The sequence below is a fragment of the Lissotriton vulgaris genome, chromosome 1_1 (assembly GCF_964263255.1).
Source record: "Lissotriton vulgaris chromosome 1_1, aLisVul1.2, whole genome shotgun sequence".
Classification (NCBI taxonomy): Eukaryota; Metazoa; Chordata; class Amphibia; order Caudata; family Salamandridae; genus Lissotriton; species Lissotriton vulgaris.
The window spans coordinates 959,072,054-959,094,277 of record NC_141685.1 but is presented as its reverse complement, the minus strand read 5'-3'; the positions used below and the strand labels follow the sequence as shown (position 1 = coordinate 959,094,277).

Here is a 22,224-nt window from a genome sequence, read left to right as displayed (position 1 = left end):
CACTTAAATAAACTGTTTTAAACTGTATGCCTTTTGGAAAGCAGCGATGCGCTTTAGGTTTTGTCTGCAGTAAAAGATGCAGCGATGTGTGCAGGCAGGACGTGCTAGTTTCTATTGGCCTGCCTACAAACTGGGAAGAAAGTGTCTCCTCTTAAAAGAATAACCTTATTCTGGACTTGTGGATTTATGGATTTGGCTTTTATCTGTTTTTATTTTCGTGCTTCCTGGATCCCTCTACCGGATCTCTTTGGACTTGGATTGCACTAAGCCTCTTGGGTTTTAATTTCCCTGCTTGGATTCCCTATCGACTGTTTTGTTCACTCCAGGTGACCTCCATATTGTGCACTTATTCCCGTTTTCGGCTGTTTCCCTGTATTTTCATTTGACTCTGGGGCAGAAGCTAAGTTGTTTACGCTTGATTCCAAACGGCCTTACCTGCCATTTCAAACACGCTCCGCCTCGCTTTCCTTCCTCGCTCTGCTTCATTCCCGAACGCGCTGGTGCCGCGCTGCTCGCCCGCGCACCTTGCCATCGCGCTGTTCTCTCGCTCCTCTTCCTGGCTGGCTTTGCGTATGACACATGGACGTGGTGACGTCACACGCATGCGTGCCGCCATTTTAGCTTCTTTGGTTGCTTAGTTACCGCCTGGTGCACGGCTTCGTGAAAATATTCATTGGATTTTCAACAGTTTATTTTGCCAACCACGTTTTTTAGAGGAGATCAGCTACGCTTTGGGCACAGCGATATGAAACCAAATATTGCTTCAGTCAAGGTACTGTGTATTTTTACATAGTCTCTATGTTCATTTTGACATTCCTCGGGGGCAAAGATCGAGCCCTGGTGTATGACTCGAAAGGTCTTGGATGATCCAACAGACTGTAAGGCTAAGACTGGCAAGGAGCACACAATTGGGAAAATGTTGCAAGCCTGTTTTGATATAATGCATTTTACCTTGCAATTGCACATTGTTTCCATATCTATGAAGCTTTACCATGTTATATCAATTGTATTTTAGGAGTGTTTTGTCATGTTTTTATTATATCTAGAAGGGTTTTGGGGGTTTGTGTGTGTGTTTTGTCCAATAGGGAAAGTTTACTACTGATAGCTGTAGGTTGTGTGAACTGTCACATCGTTTTGACTGTTGCTGTTTTCCCCTATTGATTGTGTTCAGGACTATGCTCATTTTCTCTTGCTTTTCTTTATTCCTGGTTTTGGCCATTATGTTTGGGTTTAAGTATACTGTATTCTAGTGTATGTTGCAAGAGTGTCTTGTCTGCACGTTTGTGCTCGGTTTTTCTGAATTTCAAGTTTGTCAGTTTTGTCTAGGATTCTAGACAATTGGGTTGGGGTTTACCAATAGTTTTAGCGAGTGTGTCATGGGTTTAAGGATGCCCATAGTTTAGCGAGAGTGTCATTGGTTTAAAAGTTACCCTGGATTTACTTTGGGTTAAGGGATACCCTAGGTTTTGATTTGTATGTGCATGCTGTGTGTGATGGCTACACACATGGGGTTAAGGGATACCCTAGGTTTTTGGTTGTCTGGTGTTATGTTTATATGCTACTCAGTCTGTGTGTGACGGGTACACACGTGGAGAGTTAACTCAAGTGTAGTTTAACTCCCCTCATCACACTTGTTACCCTTTGTTTTGGGATTTGTGCAGTTAGGGTTGTAGATCCCTGTCTTGCCCCAGTTTATGCTCGTTTAGTATTGTGCTTGATTTGTTTCACTGCAGTTTTTGGTGTATGGCACATTAGGTATTGTGTGCGGTTTTGGATTTATTCTTTTTTTGGATGTTTTTTTCTTGTTTTGTATTTCTTTTGTTTATGATCATTTTCAGGGAGAAGGAGGTTTTATATTGTGTTGATACTGTCTTCTTCTTTCCGTCGGAAGTGCGTTTTCCATCTATGCATTTCTTTTTTGTGCTTATGATCATTATCTAAGGGGAGGGTGGAGTTGGTTGAGTTTATTAATGCTTTCTCATCTTTTCTTTTGAATGTTTAGGGGATGTTTTTTGTTTTATATATTATACATTCTCTTTGTCTTCCATTCCTTTGATTGTTTAATAATTAAGAAGTTGGATGTGTTGCAATGTGCTTATTGCCATTTCAGTCTCTCCTTTCTGATTCTCTCTCTGCCTGCGATGATGTCACGTGGAATGTTGGGGTTGCTTTGTATGTGGGAAGATTCAGTTGGTGTGATGGGCTGAGCAGAGTGGACCTTGCTCCTGGTGGGGCTTTACCAGAGACTACCTGATTTACTAAGGATCTTCTTGTAACTGTATACCTGCTGATTACTACGTGAATAAATCTACTTATACCTTCTACAAGAGAGGTCTACGCTATTACTTCGTTTTAACAAACATCTACCTAGATTTGTATTCTCACAACCAAGTGAGAATTTAACAAGCCTACGCATATGGCTAGAGAATCAAATTTCAGAAGACAAACACAAAATAAGCGGGGGTGGCCTAACACTAGACAAATAAGAATACACCCACTTTGACATAAAATTGCACACACACAACTGACACTTTTGGCCTGAAATAAAAGAGCAAATATTTGAGAGAAAGAACCAGAAAAAGTCACAATGAAACTGAACGAGTGTCTACAACAACATGCACCTCAGCGATTCAGAAGTGCACCCACCCAAAAGACAATTGTAAAGAGTGGCACAATCTCAAAAATAAAGGCATGCTTTGGGAACACTTCTTATTGGACAATTCCATCCTTATGGTACAAGTAAAACTCTTCCACAAGTTACTACTGTACTGGCATCGATGGCATCTACAAAGTCCCTCCAACCAACAACTTTAGATCTAACTTCTGAGGTTCGACACCCGCCTGTTGTGGGCAACCACCACTGATAGAACTAAATACAATGGTTACAAATAGTAAGGCACTGTGCAGAAATTTCAAAGAGTTACATTTTCCTTCGCAGAACAAAAGCCACTAAGTGAGCTACTTCCAGCACCATCAAGACCCATCACCAAGCATGATATGCAAATGGTCACCAGATGCGACGCCAAACACAAGAATACACAAACCAAGAAAAAACCCCGATACAAGGACAGACATGAGCCAGGTACGAAAAACTGAAAAATTAAGTAGGTGACACTTGGGGATGGTTGAATGAGACATGAGAAGAAAGGAAAAATTAAGAGAAGCTAACGACAGATATGGTAATGGTTAACAATGCATCCCACAAAAGCATAAAAAACTGCTTTTACGTATCCAGCACGAAATATGAAACTAAAGGACCATCAAGTAGCAATCTGCACACTTTAGATGGTCGCTCTCCTTCAGTTTGCAGACATGTTTCACCAGAAATTCCATATGCCCTAGCAATGAAAAATCACAAGCATTCAGTCAAACAGCAATTGCTTTTCTGGCATCCAGTATTACCAGAAACGGTGCAAAATGCAAGTCGGTGGCAATGTAGTTTGGCACATAGTGGCCAGAGTCTAAAAAATAGCGCTAGGACTGCAGTTTGCACTAGAAAAACCTTGAACGCAAAAACTCAGTCAAAAGGAAACACAATAACACCCACCACTGTATTCCATTACAAGTAGCGCACAATTGAACACTGCTCAAGCCATGCTATGGGGGTGGAGGAGGCAATAGCGCACACAAGATACCTGAAGATGAAGCTGGAGCAGCAGAGATGGGGCTGGCAGGTTTTGCAGGAGTAGAAGCAGGTGCTGCAGCAGAAGGGACTGCAGGAGCACTAGCAGGTGGGGAAGAAACTGCAGGCGATGAAGGAAGAGCAAGAGCGAGATTAAGATGCAGTCTTTCAAAATCAAAGTATCAACGTTAAGGAAATAAAAAAATAAAATTTCAAGAGCTAACTCATGTCTCAACTGGTGGACAGCTCTGGCTTATTCCCAGACAGTGAAGAGGCCGACCCAAGGTCTGAGTTTTGCCACAGCACTCCAGACAACTCCCACCTCCTAAAGTAGAAAGGCAACCATTGCTAGCTTCGCAATATCACTGATGCACACAAACTGCCAATGTTGAGTTTCGCCAGAAAACTCTACTCCTCACCCCATTCCACCCACAAAAAAAGCACCTCTCAGCTACACAAAATCTGCAAAAACTGGACAAGCTTGCCACCAACGACGAGCATGTTGAAAGAAAACGTCACAGCAAGTATCTACTGCTACACAACTACAATTCCCCTACCCAGATACTTCAAACCCATCAACCAAGTACCGGTTCCCCTGGTGTTTGTTTTTAACACCATCAGCATGAACATCCAACAGTGGAAATCACATGAAAACCATGGTCGAGCCACTCTGGACAATTCCTGCTCAGCCATGGGGTATGGCAAACAGGGAGTAGGCCCCATCTGCATTAGGAACCTGGTTGTCCTCTTCGGTTCTTAACCTCAATGGGTAAACAGGTAGTGGTTGCAGCAATCCAGGGGATTGATATTTTCAAGCCTCCTTATCATTAACATCCTTCCCTCAATCCCCCGCAGAGGACTTTGAGCAGTTTCCAGAATGGTAAATAAGATGAAGTCAACTGCCAGGCAAACCCTTTTTGAGAAATATCATTCTAGCTAATTCTTAGTACGATTCTCAAAAATGTGAAGTAAACATAGCAATGCACGTCATCTTGAACAATCAAGTACCGTTTTTGTAACCCCTGCAGCAATATTTTATATGACAGTTCTGGCACGAATCAAAAGGGTAGATAGAGGTTGGGGCAGGAATATACTCCTACCTTATAGAAACCACTGAACAGTTTTCTGTGTTTTGGGAGGGGGTGTGCAGTTTCACATTTAGTTTTTATTAACCATAGCACGTTTTGCTATTTCACCACTCAATACTCAACACAATTCAATGAAGTTAATCAGACAAACCAAGAGCTGTGACGATACAAGGTAGTCACATGGCTACAATCTCTGCAACTGGATTTAGTGTCTAGTAATTCTGGTGCTGCAGAAGCACCAGCATCAACAACCAGAGCATGAGGAAGTTATCTGCGACAATGAAGAATCCCTCATTTTTCAGCTCTGGAGTACAAACTCACATTAAGAACAGTGTATGATCCTCCCAGTGCAAATATGTGCACATGCACAGAACCGACTGCAAGGTTCTTTAAATACCTAGACCTATTTTGCATGTACATTTTATTTTAATAAAGGTGCTGCTTTGTACAGTTTAACGTGGAATGCATTTACACAGAGCTTTCCCCCTGCATTAGCTGAGCAGGCATAGTTAATATAGCCAAACCAATTTAAGCAGGCTGACCAAACATCTAAACTTATTCGCATGAGGAGATTTTACAGGCTATCTCCCACTGTGGGAAAAATTTCTTTAAAAACCGAATGTTACTTGAAATCAAGGACTATCCATCCCCCCAAAATCACGAATGAAAAAAAAAAAAAAGGACTTACGTCGCAAGGAGGGTGTCTAATATTTTGACAATTTGTTTCATTATTTTAAATGGAGCACCAACTGAACACCAATGTATGGTTATAATTCTTCCAACTTACTCTTGCTCACTTTGTTGCCCCGTACCGGTATTTAATGACGGTCTAAAGCACAGTGTGCCATATTACCAGTCACTAAACCAAAGATAATAAGCCACTGCATCTATGCTTGCATGGCCTGGTGTCCCTCGAAGCATCATACATCAAGCTTTGATCACAGTAGGTGCAATGCAGACCTTAAGCACAAAGGGGTTCTCTCAATTATTACACATCTTGGCACCAGGAAAGCAGTTCCTGCGAAGGAGCGCATTTCACAGATTGAATAGATGAATGGCCAATTGTATGCCACCCAGTCTGCCCAATTGTGTGGTGCCCGAGCAGGCATGTGCAAAGTTTTGGAATAGATGTGTTTCTTTGAGCCTGTAGAGGGAATTTAATGGCGTTCATGTCCAGATTATGAGTTCAAAGTTCATGTGCATGCAAGTTCTTCCTCCACTAACGATAGGCAACTTCCTGACTGTCTGAAAGATGAGAATGATCTCCAGACGCACGAATGGGCGTCACTGTGCAAGACAGTCAAACAACTCCGAGTAAGGAGTTGCTGGTATCCATAACAATTTATCCCCTTAGAGAACACACTTCATCAGGGAGGTCATGAAACTGGCTTCTAAAGAAGCTATTCTGACATACGAAAATAAAATAAGAAGTCTATTATCAGAGTTATAAGAAGGAGTTCATTTTCCAAATCCCCGTAGTTTTTAATAAGAAACAAAAAGTAGACAAAGTATGTCAATGAAATTGCTTCTCAAGATCTCCATACCAACGTTAAAAATTTAAGTTCAGCCTCAGTTGGTGCATAAACACCTAATACATTCAAGTATGTCTGGATTCATAGTAACGTCAATAGGAAACTAGTTTGCATGTTGAATGAGCATGCAAGAGGCTCTGTGATCAGACTTATGGCAAACAAAAATATCAATAAACACCAGGGAGCTAGAACCAAAGACATAAAGCATAAAACATGCATGAAAAGTCCTTTCATGCATGTGTTCACTCACTGCAGTGTAAAACATCCTTGGTTAACATAAGGGATCATGTAAGAACATATTAGGGAGAAATTCAAATCAGTTGGCATCAAAGGAAGTTAGTACAAACTAAATACCTGTAGATTTAGCCGGAGAAGTTTTAGCTGGCGCTGCCGCCACTGCAGCAAAAGTTGCGGCTGCTGGTTTAGAGGCAGGGACTGAAGCTGCTACAGGAGCACTAGCAGGTAGGGAAGGAGGTGCTGGAGCCAAGGAAGAAAATCATTTACCAAAACAAAGAGATAAGAGTAAAGAAACTCGCCAAGTGAGTATGTGCATCTACCAAGTAGATGTAGAGCACTGAATGAGCAAGGCATTACAGGAAGGTTAGCTATGTGATGTAAACATTGCCTCTCACTTGGAAACCCTTTTCAATATAGGGAATCTAGAGATAAGCAAGAGCTTCAAACGGAAAAGAAAGTGTGGTGTGTGATCAATAACAGTGTACATACCATGCCGCACGCCATGAAAAAAAAACCTTCTCCCAGGTTATTTTAAATATTGAAAACCTGAAGTGACCATGCAGGTTAAAACAGCATATTAACTCTGGCTAGTTCATATACTGATTTCTGGTGCAAAAGACCTTGTGATCATGGACAAAATCTGCCATGTATAAACAAGCTACTTAATTCCATTAGGAGCACCGCACACAACCCCAAAAAAGCAACACCAGGGTGAGGAGGATGTTAGTCAGACAGGATACCTGAAGATACTGCAGGAACAGGTTCAGATGCTGAAACATCAGGGACAGGGGTTGCTACAGGAGACCCAGCAGGAGGGGAAGGTACTGCAGGGACAAAAGAAAAAGCAAGCGGAAGTAATGAAGAAGCAGTTCTAGCATTAATGATCTTTTGGAAGAGTTGGACAATATCCTCAGTGAGTAAGTCCATATGCAATCCAACATCCACAAAGTCGCTTCAATGCAGACCAAAGAGGTGGCAATAATGGTGAACATTTGCTGTGGATGCACTGATGGCATGCAAATGCCATCCAATAGAACCAACAGGAAGGTCCTGAAAAAAGCTACTGACATACCAAAAAAACAAACAAAAAATGTAGTCCTTTAACAGTAGCATGAAGGAGTGTTCATTTTCGAAATCTCCGTAGGATTTAATAAGAAACAAAATGTAAACACTGTCAATGAAATTGCTTCTCAAGATCTCCATAACGTTACAAATTAAATTCAGCCCAAGTTGGTGCATAAACACCTAATACATTCAAATATGTCTGGATTCATATTAACGTCAGTAGGAAAAAGAGTGTGCATGTTGAATGAACATGCAAGAGGCCCTGTGATCAGACTTAATGCAAACAAAAATATCAATGAACACCAGGGAGCTAGAACCAAAGGCATAAAGCAGAAAAGTCCTTTCATGCATGTGTTCACTCACTGCAGTGTAAAGCATCGTTGGTTAGCGTAAGGGATCATGTAAGAACATATTAAGGAGAAATACAAATCACTTGGCATCAAAGTAAGTTGGTGCTAACGAAATACCTGTGGATTTAGCCGGAGAAGTTTTAGCTGGCGCTGCCGCCACTGCAGCAAAAGTTGCGGCTGCTGGTGGAGAGGCAGGGACTGAAGCTGCTACAGGAGCACTAGCAGGTAGGGAAGGAGGTGCTGGAGCCAAGGAAGAAAATCATTTACCGAAACGAAGAGATAAGAGTAAATTAACCCGCCAAGTGAGTATGTGCATCTACCAACTATATGTAGAGCACTGAATGAGCAAGGCATTACAGAAAGGTTAGCTATGTGATGTAAACATTGCCTCTCACTTGGGTACCCCTTTTCAATAAGGGGAATCTAGAGATAAGCAACAGCTTCAAATGGAAAAGAAAGTGTGGTGTGTGTGATCAAGAACAATGTACATACCATGCCGCACACCATGAAAAAAAAAAAACCTTCTCCCAGGTTACATTAAATATTGAAAACCTAAAGTGACCATGCAGGTTAAAACAGCATATTAACTCTGGCTAGTTCATATACTGATTTCTGGTGCAAAAGACCTTGTGATCATGGACAAAATCTGCCATGTATAAACAAGCTACTTAATTCCATTAGGAACACCGCACACAACCCCAAAAAAGCAACACCAGGGTGAGGAGGATGTTAGTCAGACAGGATACCTGAAGATACTGCAGGAACAGGTGCAGGTGCTACAACATCAGGGGCAGGGGGTGCTACAGGAGACCCAGCAGGAGGGAAAGGTACTGCAGGGACAAAAGAAAAAGCAAGCGGAAGTAATGAAGAAGCAGTTCTAGCAATAATGATCTTTTGGAAGAGTTGGACAATATCCTCAGTGAGTAAGTCCATGTGCAATCCAACATCCACAAAGTCGCTTCAATGCAGACCGAAGAGGTGGCAATAATTGTGAATATTTGCTGTGGATGCACTGATGGCGTGCAAATGCCATCCAATAGAACCAACAGGAAGGTGCGTACAGAGTGTAGTGTTAAAGACAGGGAGGTCCTGGAAAAAGCTACTGATATACCAAAAAAAAACAAAAACAAAAATGTAGTCCTTTAACAGTTGCATGAAGGAGTGTTATTTGCGAAATCTCCGTAGGATTTAATAAGAAACAAAACGTAAACACCGTCAATGAAATTGTTTCTCGAGCTCAAGATCTCCATAACGTTAAAAAAAATTAAATTCAGCCCAAGTTGGTGCATGAACACCTAATACATTCAAATATGTCTGGATTCATATTAACGTCAGTAGGAAACGAGTGTGCATGTTGAATGAACATGCAAGAGGCCCTGTGATCAGACTTAATGTAAACAAAAATATCAATGAACACCAGGGAGCTAGAACCAAAGGCATAAAGCAGAAAAGTCCTTTCATGCATGTGTTCACTCACTGCAGTGTAAAGCATCGTTGGTTAGCGTAAGGGATCATGTAAGAACATATTAAGGAGAAATACAAATCACATGGCATCAAAGTAAGTTGGTGCTAACGAAATACCTGTGGGTTTAGCCGGAGAAGTTTTAGCTGGCGCTGCCGCCACTGCAGCAAAAGTTGCGGCTGCTGGTGGAGAGGCAGGGACTGAAGCTGCTACAGGAGCACTAGCAGGTAGGGAAGGAGGTGCTGGAGCCAAGGAAGAAAATCATTTACCGAAACGAAGAGATAAGAGTAAAGAAACCCGCCAAGTGAGTATGTGCATCTACCAAGTATATGTAGAGCACTGAATGAGCAAGGCATTACAGAAAGGTTAGCTATGTGATGTAAACATTGCCTCTCACTTGGGTACCCCTTTTCAATAAGGGGAACCTAGAAATAAGCAACAGCTTCAAATGGAAGAGAAAGTATGGTGTGTGATTAATAATCGTGTACATGCTGATCGCCATGAAAAAACCTTCTCCCAGGTTATATTAAATATCGAAAACCTCAAGTGACCATGCAGGTTAAAACAGCATATTAACTTTGGCTAGTTCATATACTGAATGCTAGTGCAAAAGACCTTGTGATCATGGACAAAATGTGCCATATATAAAACCAGCTGCATAATTCCATTAGGAGCACCGCACACAACCCCAAAAAAGCAACACCAGGGTGAGGAGGATGTTAGTCAGACAGGATACCTGAAGATACGGCAGGAACAGATTCAGGTGCTGCAACATCAGGGACGGGGGGTGCTGCAGGAGCACCAGCAGGAGGGGAAGGTACTGCAGGGACAAAAAAAAGCAAGTGGAAGTAATGAAGAAGCAGTAATGAGCTTTTGGAAGAGATGGACAACCTCCTCAGTGAGTAGGCCCATGTGCAATATAACACCCACAAAGTCGCTACAATGCAGACTGAAGTCGCAATGCTGGCAAACATTTACTGTGGATGAACTTAAGGCGTACAAATGCCATCCAATAGAACCAACAGGAAGGTGTGTACAAAGTGTAGTGTTAAATAGAGAGAGGTCCTGGGAAAAGCTACGAACATACCCAAAAGAAAGTAGTCCTTTAACAGTGCATGAAGGAGAGTTATTTTTCGAAATCTCAGTAGGATTTAATAACAAAACGTACAAACAGTCTGTCAATAAAATTGCTTCTCGAGGTCAAGATCTCCATGCCGTTAAAAAACAATAAGTACAGCCTAAGTTGGTGCATGGACACCTAATACATTCAAATATTCCTGGATTCAATAGGAAACTCGTGTGCATGTTGAATGAACATGCAAGAGTCCCTATAATCAGACTTATGGTATCTAAAAATATCTATTAACACCAGGGAGCTAGAACCAAAGGCATAGAGCAGAAAAGTCCTTTCATGCATGTGTTCACTCACTGCAGTGAACAACATCTTTGGTTAACATAAGGGATCATGTAAGAACATATTAAGGAGAAATACAAATCAACTGGCATCAAAGTAACTTAGTGCAAACTAAATACCTGTAGATTTAGCTGGAGAAGTTTTTGCTGGCGCTGCCGCCACAGCAGCAAAAGTTGCGGCTGCTGGTGGAGAGGCAGGGACTGAAGCTGCTACAGGAGCACTAGCAGGTAGGGAAGGAGGTGCTGGAGCCAAGGAAGAAAATCATTTACCGAAACGAAGAGATAAGAGTAAAGAAACCCGCCAAGTGAGTATGTGCATCTACCAAGTATATGTAGAGCACTGAATGAGCAAGGCATTACAGAAAGGTTAGCTATGTGATGTAAACATTGCCTCTCACTTGGGTACCCCTTTTCAATAAGGGGAATCTAGAGATAAGCAACAGCTTCAAATGGAAGAGAAAGTATGGTGTGTGATTAATAATCGTGTACATGCCGCACGCCATGAAAAAACCTTCTCCCAGGTTATATTAAATATTGAAAACCTCAAGTGACCATGCAGGTTAAAACAGCACATTAACTTTGGCTAGGTCATATACGGATTTCTGGTGCAAAAGACCTTGTGATCATGGACAAAATCTGCCATGTATAAACAAGCTATTAAATTCCATTAGGAACACCGCACACAACCCCAATAAAGCAACACCAGGGTGAGGAGGATGTTAGTCAGACAGGATACCTGAAGATACTGCAGGAACAGGTGCAGGTGCTGCAACATCAGGGGCAGGGGGTGCTGCGGGAGCACCAGCAGGAGGGGAAGGTACTGCAGGGACAAAAGAAAAAGCAAGCGGAAGTAATGAAGAAGTAGTTATAGCAATAACGAGCTTTTTAAAGAGTTGGACAACCTCCTCAGTGAGTAGGCCTATGTGCAATCCAACTCCCACGAAGTCGCTACAATGCAGACCGAAGAAGTTGCAATGCAGGTGAACATTTGCTGTGAATGCACTGAAGGCGTGCAAATGCCATCCAATAGAACCAACCGGAAGGTGTTCAGAGTGTGTGTTAAAGACAAAGCTCCGAACACGTACACCAGGTCGGTCCGTTCAGAAGATAAGTCCACTACTAGTATGCTTCCCCGCGGCCCCAATTTTTTTTTTTTTACCACTACCAAGAATGGCGTTTTCCTTTAAACAAACCTTGTGGCTTATTGAGAACAAGATGGAGTCTGTTCCTTAATGCCCCAAGCACCACTGTGCAAACAAGCAAAAGAAGAGTAAAAAACAAATGCTTTTAAAGGATTTCCCTTTAAACAGCAAAAGGGAAAGGCAATACACCATAAGTTTGTTACACCAACAAGGGGTAAGGGTGTGTGAAGGAAATACTTGTTCACATTTAGGATACCTGTGGCCGGAGGAGCAGAGTCTGTCAAATCAGGAGCTACCGAGGCATCAGCTGGAACAGTCACTATGGAAAGAGCACGAGGTAGTTACACGCAAGTTTGAACAGAGACAGTGGTCAGGTTAACAATTCCTTTGCTCTACTGTGCTCAAACAGCTTGGGTAAAAAGGGGAATATTATGAAAGTGAACCCAGTTACATAAAAAGAGGCTGGAAACAAGTTTGAGGCCTGTAATCTACTGAGAGGGATTCTAAAAAAAAAAAACATACAAGTCCTACGAGTGCAGTGCAACAGAAAGCCATCTGTGCTTACGACCCAAATCAAGAGGTCTAACCTCATTGCTGTAATATCAAAAGCCAGAAAAACCACACGAAACGCGACAGAAGAATGGAAAAACCACAACCAAACTACGTAGTAGAAGCCACAGAACCGTTTCAACAAACAGGGGACACGTTTAGTATTATTAAAAAGATTTCCACGCATGCACCCCAAGTTCCATAAAAGTTATTAACCCCAAGGAAAAAACCTGATTTAACCAATCAGGAGGAAATCCTTCTTGGCTCCCCAAAGCTTACCAGTGAAAAGACCACATGCTGTCAAGAAGGGACCCATGACCACGAATCAGTTTTTTTAAATTCCGTAAGTGGTGCCACGCACAATTGCAAGAGTAGGGTTAGTGCGAGGAAGGTACCTGGAACTTTCACTGGAGAAGCTGACACAGGGGCTGCAGATTCTGCAAAAGATAGTGCGGCTGCTGCAGGATCAGAAGAAGTAGCGGTTGCAGAGTCAGGCTGCATAGAAGCAGAGGGTTCGGGTGCAGAGTCAGAGTTTGCAGATGCCAAGGGAGCAGAAATTGGGAGTTTAGAAACATCAGCAGTTGCAGCAGGAAGTTCGGAAGCTGCAGCAGGAAGTTCAGGAGCTGCAGCAGAAAGTTCAGGAGCCTGGAGTGCAGGTGCAGCAGGTGCCACAGGCACATCAAGTGCTGCAGGAGACAGCGGAGACGCTGCGGCAGCCACAGGCACCACAGGTGCCGCAACAGAGAGCTCCGCAGCAGGCAACTCAGCTGGTGAGGAAGCGGTCGCAGATGCTGAAGGAAAAGTAAAGTAAGACATCCTGTGAAACAACTGGACACACACAGATGGGCACTTGTGAAACACCAGTGCAGGGACAGAATTAATAGACACCGACCATGAATGCCAAGCGCCTGGGGCTGTAACCATTTTATCACCCACGGTTGCTGGCATGGAGCAAGTATGGCCTTTTTAGGCTATTCAAAATAGGTACACCGTTCACAGAGCTGCCGGTGGAATATTGCTAAATCTGCATTCCATTAGATTTTGTAGCCCATGTGCACTAGTTTATTAAACCGTTCCCAAATGCGTTATTGCAGTAAACATGTAATGGAACAGAAAGTGGACAAAAAAATGTCAATTCCCTCTCAAAAACTATTGTCAGTTTAGGACAAGCTTATTTGTATTAGGAAGAATCAACAGCTTCATCAGCCTGCTGGGACTCAAATATATGTTGCTTCATGCACAACTAAGCAGTCTGTTCTGTCACATACCGAAATTTCTTATAACCCAGAATTCTATGTGCCTTGCAAAGTTTTCACTATGAACTATACTGCTGCTTGGTAACCACAAGAAGCTAAATTCAATTACATTAGTACAGTTGTGCAGAAGTAAAGTAGAAAGGCAAGCAGAACACAAAGCCACGTCATAGACTTATTACAACACAAAACCCATAATTTCTTAAAAAATAAAAACATACAGGGATGTTTCACAATGCATCCCACAACTAAGAGAAGTACTGCAAGTGCCTAAATGAAAATAATTTTAGATTTTTTTTTTTTTAAGTTGAGGTAGTGCTGTCACCGTTTAACAAGTGACAAAACCAGACACCCAGGAACAAAGGAGGATTTGCACAGGTCACTTGACTGTCCAAGCAGAGTGTGCACTTCTATTGTTCACTGTGTGCTGACCCGCACTATAGCTTTACAGAGGTCCAAGACCGCACCCACCAGACAGTAGCACTATTACCCAACTCTCCAAATTGCAGCCCTTTGGGAAACATGGCAGCTAGTCGCCACAGACCAGGACCTCTGCTCTGCTTAACACTGCCTTACAGCTATCAACGCAAGAGGAAGACGCGGTGCTTTTTAAATTGTACTGAAGTTTGTACTGGAGACAGCAAAAGCGGGTTAGAATATATCAACAATGTTTAAAACACCCCAGAAACCCCTAAATGTGCTTTTTTCAACCTCCATCTTGCAGACTGAACTTACTTCAGAAACAAGTGACCTTCTGCCATGACTTTGCATTTTAGCGGTTACTTTATATAGCAAACGTCATGTGATAGCAATTATTGATGTTGTATCCTGTTCTAATGCTCTGTGCATATTTCTTTAAAAAAACTAAATGTGTATCTGTGTTCAAAATACACCGCATTGACTATCAATTCAGTTGGGTTCTCAACAAGCACCTTCAGAGACGTGCAAAGTCCACTGCTTCCAAGGATAAATGCCAAGAGGTCTGAGCTGCATCTACAAAAGAATATATTTGTGTTCCTTTGTATGTGAATGAAAGACAAAATACAGATCTCAGAAGTCAAAACAACTAACAACTTGAAACTGAAACAGTAGCAAAGTGTCAATCTTTTCTGAGCTGTAGTGAGAAGTGTCACAAGCATATACGATTTTTAGGCCAAGACCACAAAATACTTAAGCCTCGCTTTCAAAGGCAACCAGTGGAGGCACTTGTATATAAGCAGAGGTCACTGCCACATATAAGAAAGTTTAACTTGTTATATACTTGAACAGCGATTCTTCCATGAGCTTGATAATCTGGACGTGGTAACCATGCAGAGTAGTTAAACTACAGAAATAAATTGTATGAATGAGAATTTAAGTGCTAAATTGATGGTCACACCATTCGCCTTAAATGCAAGTCACCACATTTGGGAATCGGCATGGTCTGGATTCAATAGCTGGAAAGGGAGGAAAGGGCAATTATCAGCTGTCACAAATGATCTGGTACCACAAAGATCTAAAAACATGCTGTCTTGTCCCAACAATGTAGACTAGGTTACAAATATATTAGTATATGCCTCCAGTTACAGCGATGCTGAGCAAAAAATTATTTCTCAAATTCAGTCTTTAACATTAAGTATAACAAGCCAGCCATGTACCAAAGCTAGCAAAAGAACTTGCAGTTTGTAAAAATGTAACAATGGCAATTTCTGACACGCTGTTCACAAGTCAAGCTAATTGACAGGTAGGAATGCCGGCACGCTATAAAGAAAATTGCAAAACAGAAATTATTTAGATAAAGTGCCAAGCTTGTAGAAACGCTGCCCATTTCCAAGAAAGGGTAAGCAGGAAACTGGCGAGGTGGACCATGTGACTAAGAGGCAGAGGATGCGACAAGTATACAGAAAGCTGTTTCCACAAAGATGCACACAAGCATATTCACACTCTTCTCACCATAATCAGTTGGCATACCTAAAGGTTCAACACGGTCATAAAAAGGCCCAACCTCACACTGGGAAGCTGCGTCTGCCACCACTGAGTTCTCCATTGCAAATGCTTGGGAATATGCAACTGCTACTGTCACTTCAGCTACGGCGTGTCTACCTTCCCCTGGTGCTGGTTGACAAATTACTGCAACATAATCATGACAACTGCTCCATGGAATCTCCAAAAATACCAACCTCAGTTCTACTTACAAAGCACACGTCGCCATCAAACCCAACATTTTTTTTAAACCTCAAAACTAAAAACCTATGAAAGGGCGCAAACGGGCTTAAGACACGTAGAAAAATCACATCCTACACAAAGTCAGAAATTGCAATAATTACCCACAGTGTAAAAATAAACGCGCCAGTACGTCCCTTTTGCAGATAGGACTTGAAAGAGAGCATCAAAATATTACCAAAGATTTGCACTGGTTAAACCACGAGAAATCGATCACAAACTGGTTGGGAAAGCAACATGAAATGTACTTAGTCTAAAAATAAATGTTATACGGATAGGCTACTTTTCTTTCTATATGGCCAAGTCAACTCCTACCAACTTTGAAAGAAAAATACAATGTTAATAAAGAAGACAGATTAGCCATGTGAACCAAGAATTCGTTAAGCGCTTGCGCGTTTCCACATAACACTCATATGTTACAAACCACACAGATTTCAGAGGCATGTGCCAAACTGATATTAACCAAACAAGCACATTAACACTTCATTGAACTAAAAGTAGTAAAACAGATAAAAGTGAAGCTTCGCAAAAAAAAAAAAAAAAAAAAACAAGGTTGCTAGTATCATACAGCCCGATTCATCAAGCATAATTGCGCTCGCAAAGGGCCAGATTCTGAGAATCTGGCCCTTTGCAAGTGCAATTTTTGCTTTTGTGATTCATCATCCCAAAAGCAAAAGTCTCTATTTAAGAACTCGCAAATTTGCGAGGAATAGCAATTAAGGAATCTCTATTAGAGATTCCTTAAATGCTATTCTTGAAGCATTTAAAAATTGCGATTTTGCAATTTTGGGCCGCTATTTACCGCGAGGTCAAACCTCGTGGTAAATAGCGAAAACTTAGAAAAATGCTTTTAAAAGCATTTTTCTAAGTTGCATGTTACACACACACACACACATGTCCTTTGGACATGTGTGTGTTTAACATCTGTGCAATTTAACATTTCAGGGGTGTTACAGGGTGTCCTTTGGACACCCCTGCACCCTTGAAATCGCAATCTCATTTGCGATTAGCTAATTGCTAATCGCAAACAAGGAATGACTCCCTATGCATTCTTATGGGCCTTTAGGCCCATAGGAATGAATGGGGAGTTATTCCTTATTTGCGATTAGCAATTAGCTAATCGCAAATAAGGAATCAGTAGGACTCGCAAAAAATATTGCGAATCCTACAAGAATCCCGTTTTGCGAGTCTGGAATAGCGATTCCGTATGAATCGCTATTTCAGGCTCGCAAAACTTCACATTGATGAATTTGGCCGTAAGTAACGCTGAAGGCAGACTGACGCCAAATAAAAGTTACAGGCTTAAATTGGCAAAGGACCACTCGCAGCTGACACGCCAGCATCAAATCATTTTTACAGCCCATTTTGATAATCATATTTGTCACTCATTGGGGTTAGTTAACTGGTTACTTTTAAAGCCACATTCAAAGGCATATATACCATTAGTCCTTGGCGAGAATTCTTCCAAGGTTGATTTACGATGTGCGAGTGATTTGGAATGCCTGTTTCCGAACTAAATCAGACATCAATACCATTTCAAACTTAATGGCTACAGTTGCCATCCAGGGCAAGCTGTCCAATCACCAAACGTCCAATCCAAAGCTCTCCTGACCACAAAAGCATACTGCACAGACAAGGTTTAATGAAGGATGGACATCACTAACGCCCGAGACAACAGAATTACAGGCTTGGGTACATTAAAATTAAAAGAGATAAGAAAAGGGACGAGCAGGGGGAAGCAATGGAATAGCTTCCTGGAGGGAACACCAACATGAAAGCAAGGAAAATCATGCACTATATGTATACATTTAATGTATTAGAGACAAGAGATCGTAGACAGCAGCTAATGGGGTCTGTAAAAAAGGATATGTTAAGGCTGCGATCATTTTGGCGTACAACTTCATTTTGTTTATCATTTGTAATGCTATCAAACAAAGCGTCAGATTTACAAGCCCCTTGCGACACTTTTAATGTTGCAATGGACGCGTAAACAATGTGCCACGTTTTAGCCCATCCACAATGTGACGCATCTAGGGACCCAAGTCATGTTGTAATGCCCTACGCTACATTATACCTGCTTCAGGTTTAATGTATGCAGGGTGAGCGTTCCTAGGCAAAAAGCCATACAGAACTGACGCTGTGAAATTAACTTTTCACTGCGTCACTACGCCTTCACCGAGTCAAAATCCCCACGGCTGCTAAGACCAGGCATAAGGAATGGGCTTTTTGAAAGGGACTCACCTATCTGTTGTGGCGCAGTGCTGGAGTTGCGTCATTTCATTTGGCTCTGGCGCAAGGAAACTTACACATGTATGCAGATGCGTCAGTTCCTTGTAAATAAGGCCCAAAGTGTTCAGCTGCCAACATGCACTATGTCTCTACCAGACGGCAAGCCTGCGCCCTAAAAATGGAAAGATTTGAATCCAGCAAAGCGCTCCACAACACATGCTCTGGAAACGAAGATTCACAAAAGATCCTGAAGAAACAACAATAGCACGTGTACCTGTCTCAACCTGCGGCTGATGCAGTTCCTGCTCCGTGGCAGGTACGGTTTCCGTGGCTTCACCAGGCATTTCTGAGAACAGAAAAAACAGGCCTCGGTTATTAGTCAAATATGATTCCCTTCCAAGTGTACGTTTATCCAAGGTTGAATCAATATAACAAAAAAGCATACAATGCAGAATCTCTCTGCAACACAAGGAGGGTAGTAAAGGGGGCACAGAAAAGACGACAACATTGTAAAGCATCCAAAATGTAGATCATGGATTGTTTCCACAGAAAAGAACCCACTGACAAAACCGAGAGGGTTGGCTGATAATTTAAAAAGAAGATATCTCCAAAATGATTAACAGAAGGCGGACAGCCAGCAAATAGTGATAGCAAATAGTCATATTTTAGCACTGTTCCTCGCATGTCATATGCTCAGTAAATCAGGATTCACAAACGGACAAACAAAAAGTGCTAAATTCAAGGACTTCCCGCTATATGAAATTAGGTGTTTCAGGGCCTCATATAATGAAATGAGTCCGTGACCTTTCCGCTAGTGGAATTCTTATTTAATTATAGTTTTATTGGTTAGGTAATCGCTCACTTTCGCCAGAACAAAATAGGTTGCCATTAAAAGTAGGTATTCTGAAATCAAGACTAGTAGAGTCTGGTTCTAGGCTGCAACTGTCAAAGCAAAGATATGTTTGCATACCAAAAAATGCAATATTCATGACCCAAATTTCCTTACTTAAAGTAACTGATATCTAAACAATGAGCCATTGGTAGAAGCATGAATAATAACTTTCCGAAGGGTGGCCGTCTGAAGTATAATCGAATGAACCATTCATTACAATGAGTGAGCCGATACAGTTCTACGTAAAAATTAGAAATACGAGTTTTGAAGTGCACTACAATCCAACTACTTCCCAGGTCCAGAAGCGCACTGCACTGTTCATCATAAAAGTGCACTGCTAACACAAGTACAGGCCCCCGAGTTGGCCCATGTACACCTCACCATGAGCTGCAAGGACAAAAGACATCCCCATACACATCTAATTTTTTTGTTAAATCAAAAAAACATTTTGGCCTGACAAAATCAACTAGGCTTACACACAGTATTAATAAAAGCCAACTAAAACTGTCAATCCAATGCGCTGCAAACTTTTTACAAAAGAAAATGTTTTCTTGTATAGCGAACAGTGACAAGCCATGGACTTCCTGCCATTTAAGACCATTTAGGATATGGATTTAGGGGCTTATTTACATGCCACTTGCGCCGCCGGCGAGTCACTTTTAAATGGGAAAAAGTGACGCATCGGTAGCGCAAGGGGCTTGCAAGTAAGCCCCTTAGTGTCAGGGATCAAGAACACGGAGGCATACGTCTAATATAAGCACAAAAACATGCACTGTTGTGTGGACGTCTCAAACCGTGCTTCAAGCCTGCCCACAAGGGTTAAGTGAAGGTTGCCCCTAACTAATGCCTAACCAAACCTTGCCTCTATGGACCAATCAATGAATAAAGCATCAGCTGTGATATGGTTTGGAAAAATAGCTTGGGAGTGAACAGGCTGGTCTGTACATTTTCAGCTACTCAAATTCCTGTGCCAACTAGCTTTCAGGACAACCTGCACCTCAGACGCAAACTAATCACACAGCATTGCATGTGACCAATTACTACCAGACAAGCGAGTTCCAAACAATAAAGTGTAAATACAGTATGTCATACCTTGGATTGACTAGTCTTCTTGAACTCCTGAATTTCTCAGGTAAACTGAATGTTGGAGTTTGGAGCGATCTGGGTCCAGTCAAGTGAAATGATCCTTGAGAAACTAGGGTTACCTTATACCGAGCATTAGAGTCTCTAACCAATAAGGCTCATCTTTAATTACATGATACCAGTTGTCTAACTACAAAACTAGATAAACTTTTGTTTGGGTACCATTTTTTCATGCGAAATGAGTCTTATAGCCTGTACAAGAAAAACATGTTACATATCTTCCTTCTATAAGTATACTACCGGTACGATTCTCCCAAAGACCCCACTGTCCGCTTAATAGCACTGTCAAGACTTTCTCCAAAAACCTCAGAACCACCACTACACAAAGACCCTCACTAAAAATCAAACACCCGCACCCCCCCCCCCCCCCCCAAATATACAACGACACAGATTAAGCACCAGGCTTTGTGCTACACAACACTCTGGCACACAACCACTAGTAACGGAGTAGCATGAAGAGCTCGCCCCCTTACCAAGACAACACCAGAGCAAAGATGTAAATATAAAAAAAGTCTCTGCCAAAGCAGGCGTCTAACCCACAGCATTGAGACATTCGGCTTACACCATCACTTCTATCAATATATTAAGAGACAGTGACACAACACTTATACACACACCACTCCCATTGGTGACAAGCCAAGCACACCACACCCTATGCGTCAGCATCAACCACACAAACTCGATAACCTAAATTAAAACTACAACATAACACCCAAAATGCTCGGCAAGACACCTATATAGAACACTGCCATCTCTCCGGAAGACACTATAGCAATTAAACTTCTAACAGAAAAATAGGCAAGTGTTCACAAGATCGCCTCACCACTGGGTCAGTACCACAGAATCCAGATCGTGAGAAATCCCACCCCAAGAATCAAGTACTCCAAATCTATAAGGACTGGTCCAAGTTCCACCAGAAAGGAAAAAAACAGCGCCTTCGCCAAAGTTTAACCGCTCCACGTGCCCCCCGCCCCTGCAAACGAAGCCAAACCTCGACAGCACTTGTGGTTCGCAGTTCACCGGGTCCCCATCTCCCGCAGCCCCTCTCCCTCTGCCACCTTCCAGCAAGACTTTCTACCCCGTAAGAGCCACTGACGTGCTCCATACCGGCCTCCACCTGGTCCCCACGGCTCGGACTGCCACTAGGTACCCCACAGGTAAGCTGCAGACGCAGCTGGTGAGCAGATGGGCACAGATGGTGACAAGAGACACTTACTGTGTGAGGACCTCAGATCCAAGATGGCTGAAGAAAGAGGAGCCTGCGCTCTACTGCTGCCAGGAAATGGAAACAGGCAGGAAGATTCTACTTCCAGGTCACCGCCTGACAGCTTCTAGGAAGCAGGAGCTACCTATGGTAATAGAAAAGGGACAACCTACGTGCTGATTGACGGGCGGACAAGTGAACCGACGCACGTGAAACTACTACTAGCGGACATCTTGGAAGGGTCGTGCATTCCACCGGTTTAGGCGTGTGTAAAAGAGTAATTAAGGACGAAAGCGCTAATTTACTCATCAGACGTCAAGCAAAGCCGACATGGACGTAAACGGTTTGGAAGATGAGCAGAGGAATTCACTTTAAAGTTACTTGACATATCAGTTTTAATGTATAGCTATTTGCTACTACATATTTTAAGTCTACGTTTTCAGTCATCCGTGCTGCCATGTAGTTTTAAGTGGAAGGGTTTAACGTAAATTATCATATATACAACATCTTTTTTCACAGGCTCATTTTCCCAACGAGTCGTTTTTAGGTCTCGCCTATTCTATGCCGTAGGGATTGTAAAACGAGATTATAGTAAACCGTCTGAAAAGTCTACCTAGCTGCGGATCGCAAACAGTTCATGTGAGCAAGGCGCAAGCACATCATTGCCAGCCACATCACACATCACACATCACACACCACCATTTGTCTGTGCCTCGGCATCAGACTTCAAAGGCTGCCGCTCCCCGCCCCCCTTCAGACTTCAAAGGAAGCCGCTCCCCGCCCCCCTCTGCGCAATGCCAGAACATCCTTTTAGGGTTGCGACAACCGGCCCCAACCCCCT

General features: G+C 42.4%; 1 protein-coding gene across 35 annotated transcripts in view; it reads right to left on the bottom strand.

Moving 5' to 3' along the window:
* NACA (nascent polypeptide associated complex subunit alpha) overlaps nucleotides 1–21,532 on the bottom strand; it is a 52,350-nt gene extending 30,818 nt beyond the window's left edge. For 2 of the 35 annotated variants that reach the window (XM_086959782.1, XM_086959911.1), the window contains exons 1-13: nucleotides 21,396–21,532; nucleotides 18,419–18,490; nucleotides 12,856–13,251; nucleotides 12,168–12,230; nucleotides 11,506–11,589; nucleotides 10,890–11,012; nucleotides 10,093–10,176; nucleotides 9,476–9,598; nucleotides 8,641–8,724; nucleotides 8,012–8,134; nucleotides 7,220–7,303; nucleotides 6,597–6,719; nucleotides 3,636–3,743 (exon numbers count right to left, since the gene is read on the bottom strand). In XM_086959782.1, the coding sequence (XP_086815908.1) occupies nucleotides 3,636–3,743; nucleotides 6,597–6,719; nucleotides 7,220–7,303; nucleotides 8,012–8,134; nucleotides 8,641–8,724; nucleotides 9,476–9,598; nucleotides 10,093–10,176; nucleotides 10,890–11,012; nucleotides 11,506–11,589; nucleotides 12,168–12,230; nucleotides 12,856–13,251; nucleotides 18,419–18,488 (1,465 nt within the window). In that variant the 5' untranslated portion in view covers nucleotides 18,489–18,490; nucleotides 21,396–21,532. Of the gene's footprint in view, nucleotides 1–3,635; nucleotides 3,744–6,596; nucleotides 6,720–7,219; nucleotides 7,304–8,011; nucleotides 8,135–8,640; nucleotides 8,725–9,475; nucleotides 9,599–10,092; nucleotides 10,177–10,889; nucleotides 11,013–11,505; nucleotides 11,590–12,167; nucleotides 12,231–12,855; nucleotides 13,252–18,418; nucleotides 18,491–21,286 lie in introns of all 35 variants that reach the window. The other 33 variants (XM_086959789.1, XM_086959785.1, XM_086959797.1 and 30 more) reach the window with 33 other exon arrangements.
* Nucleotides 21,533–22,224: the final 692 nt, after the last annotated feature.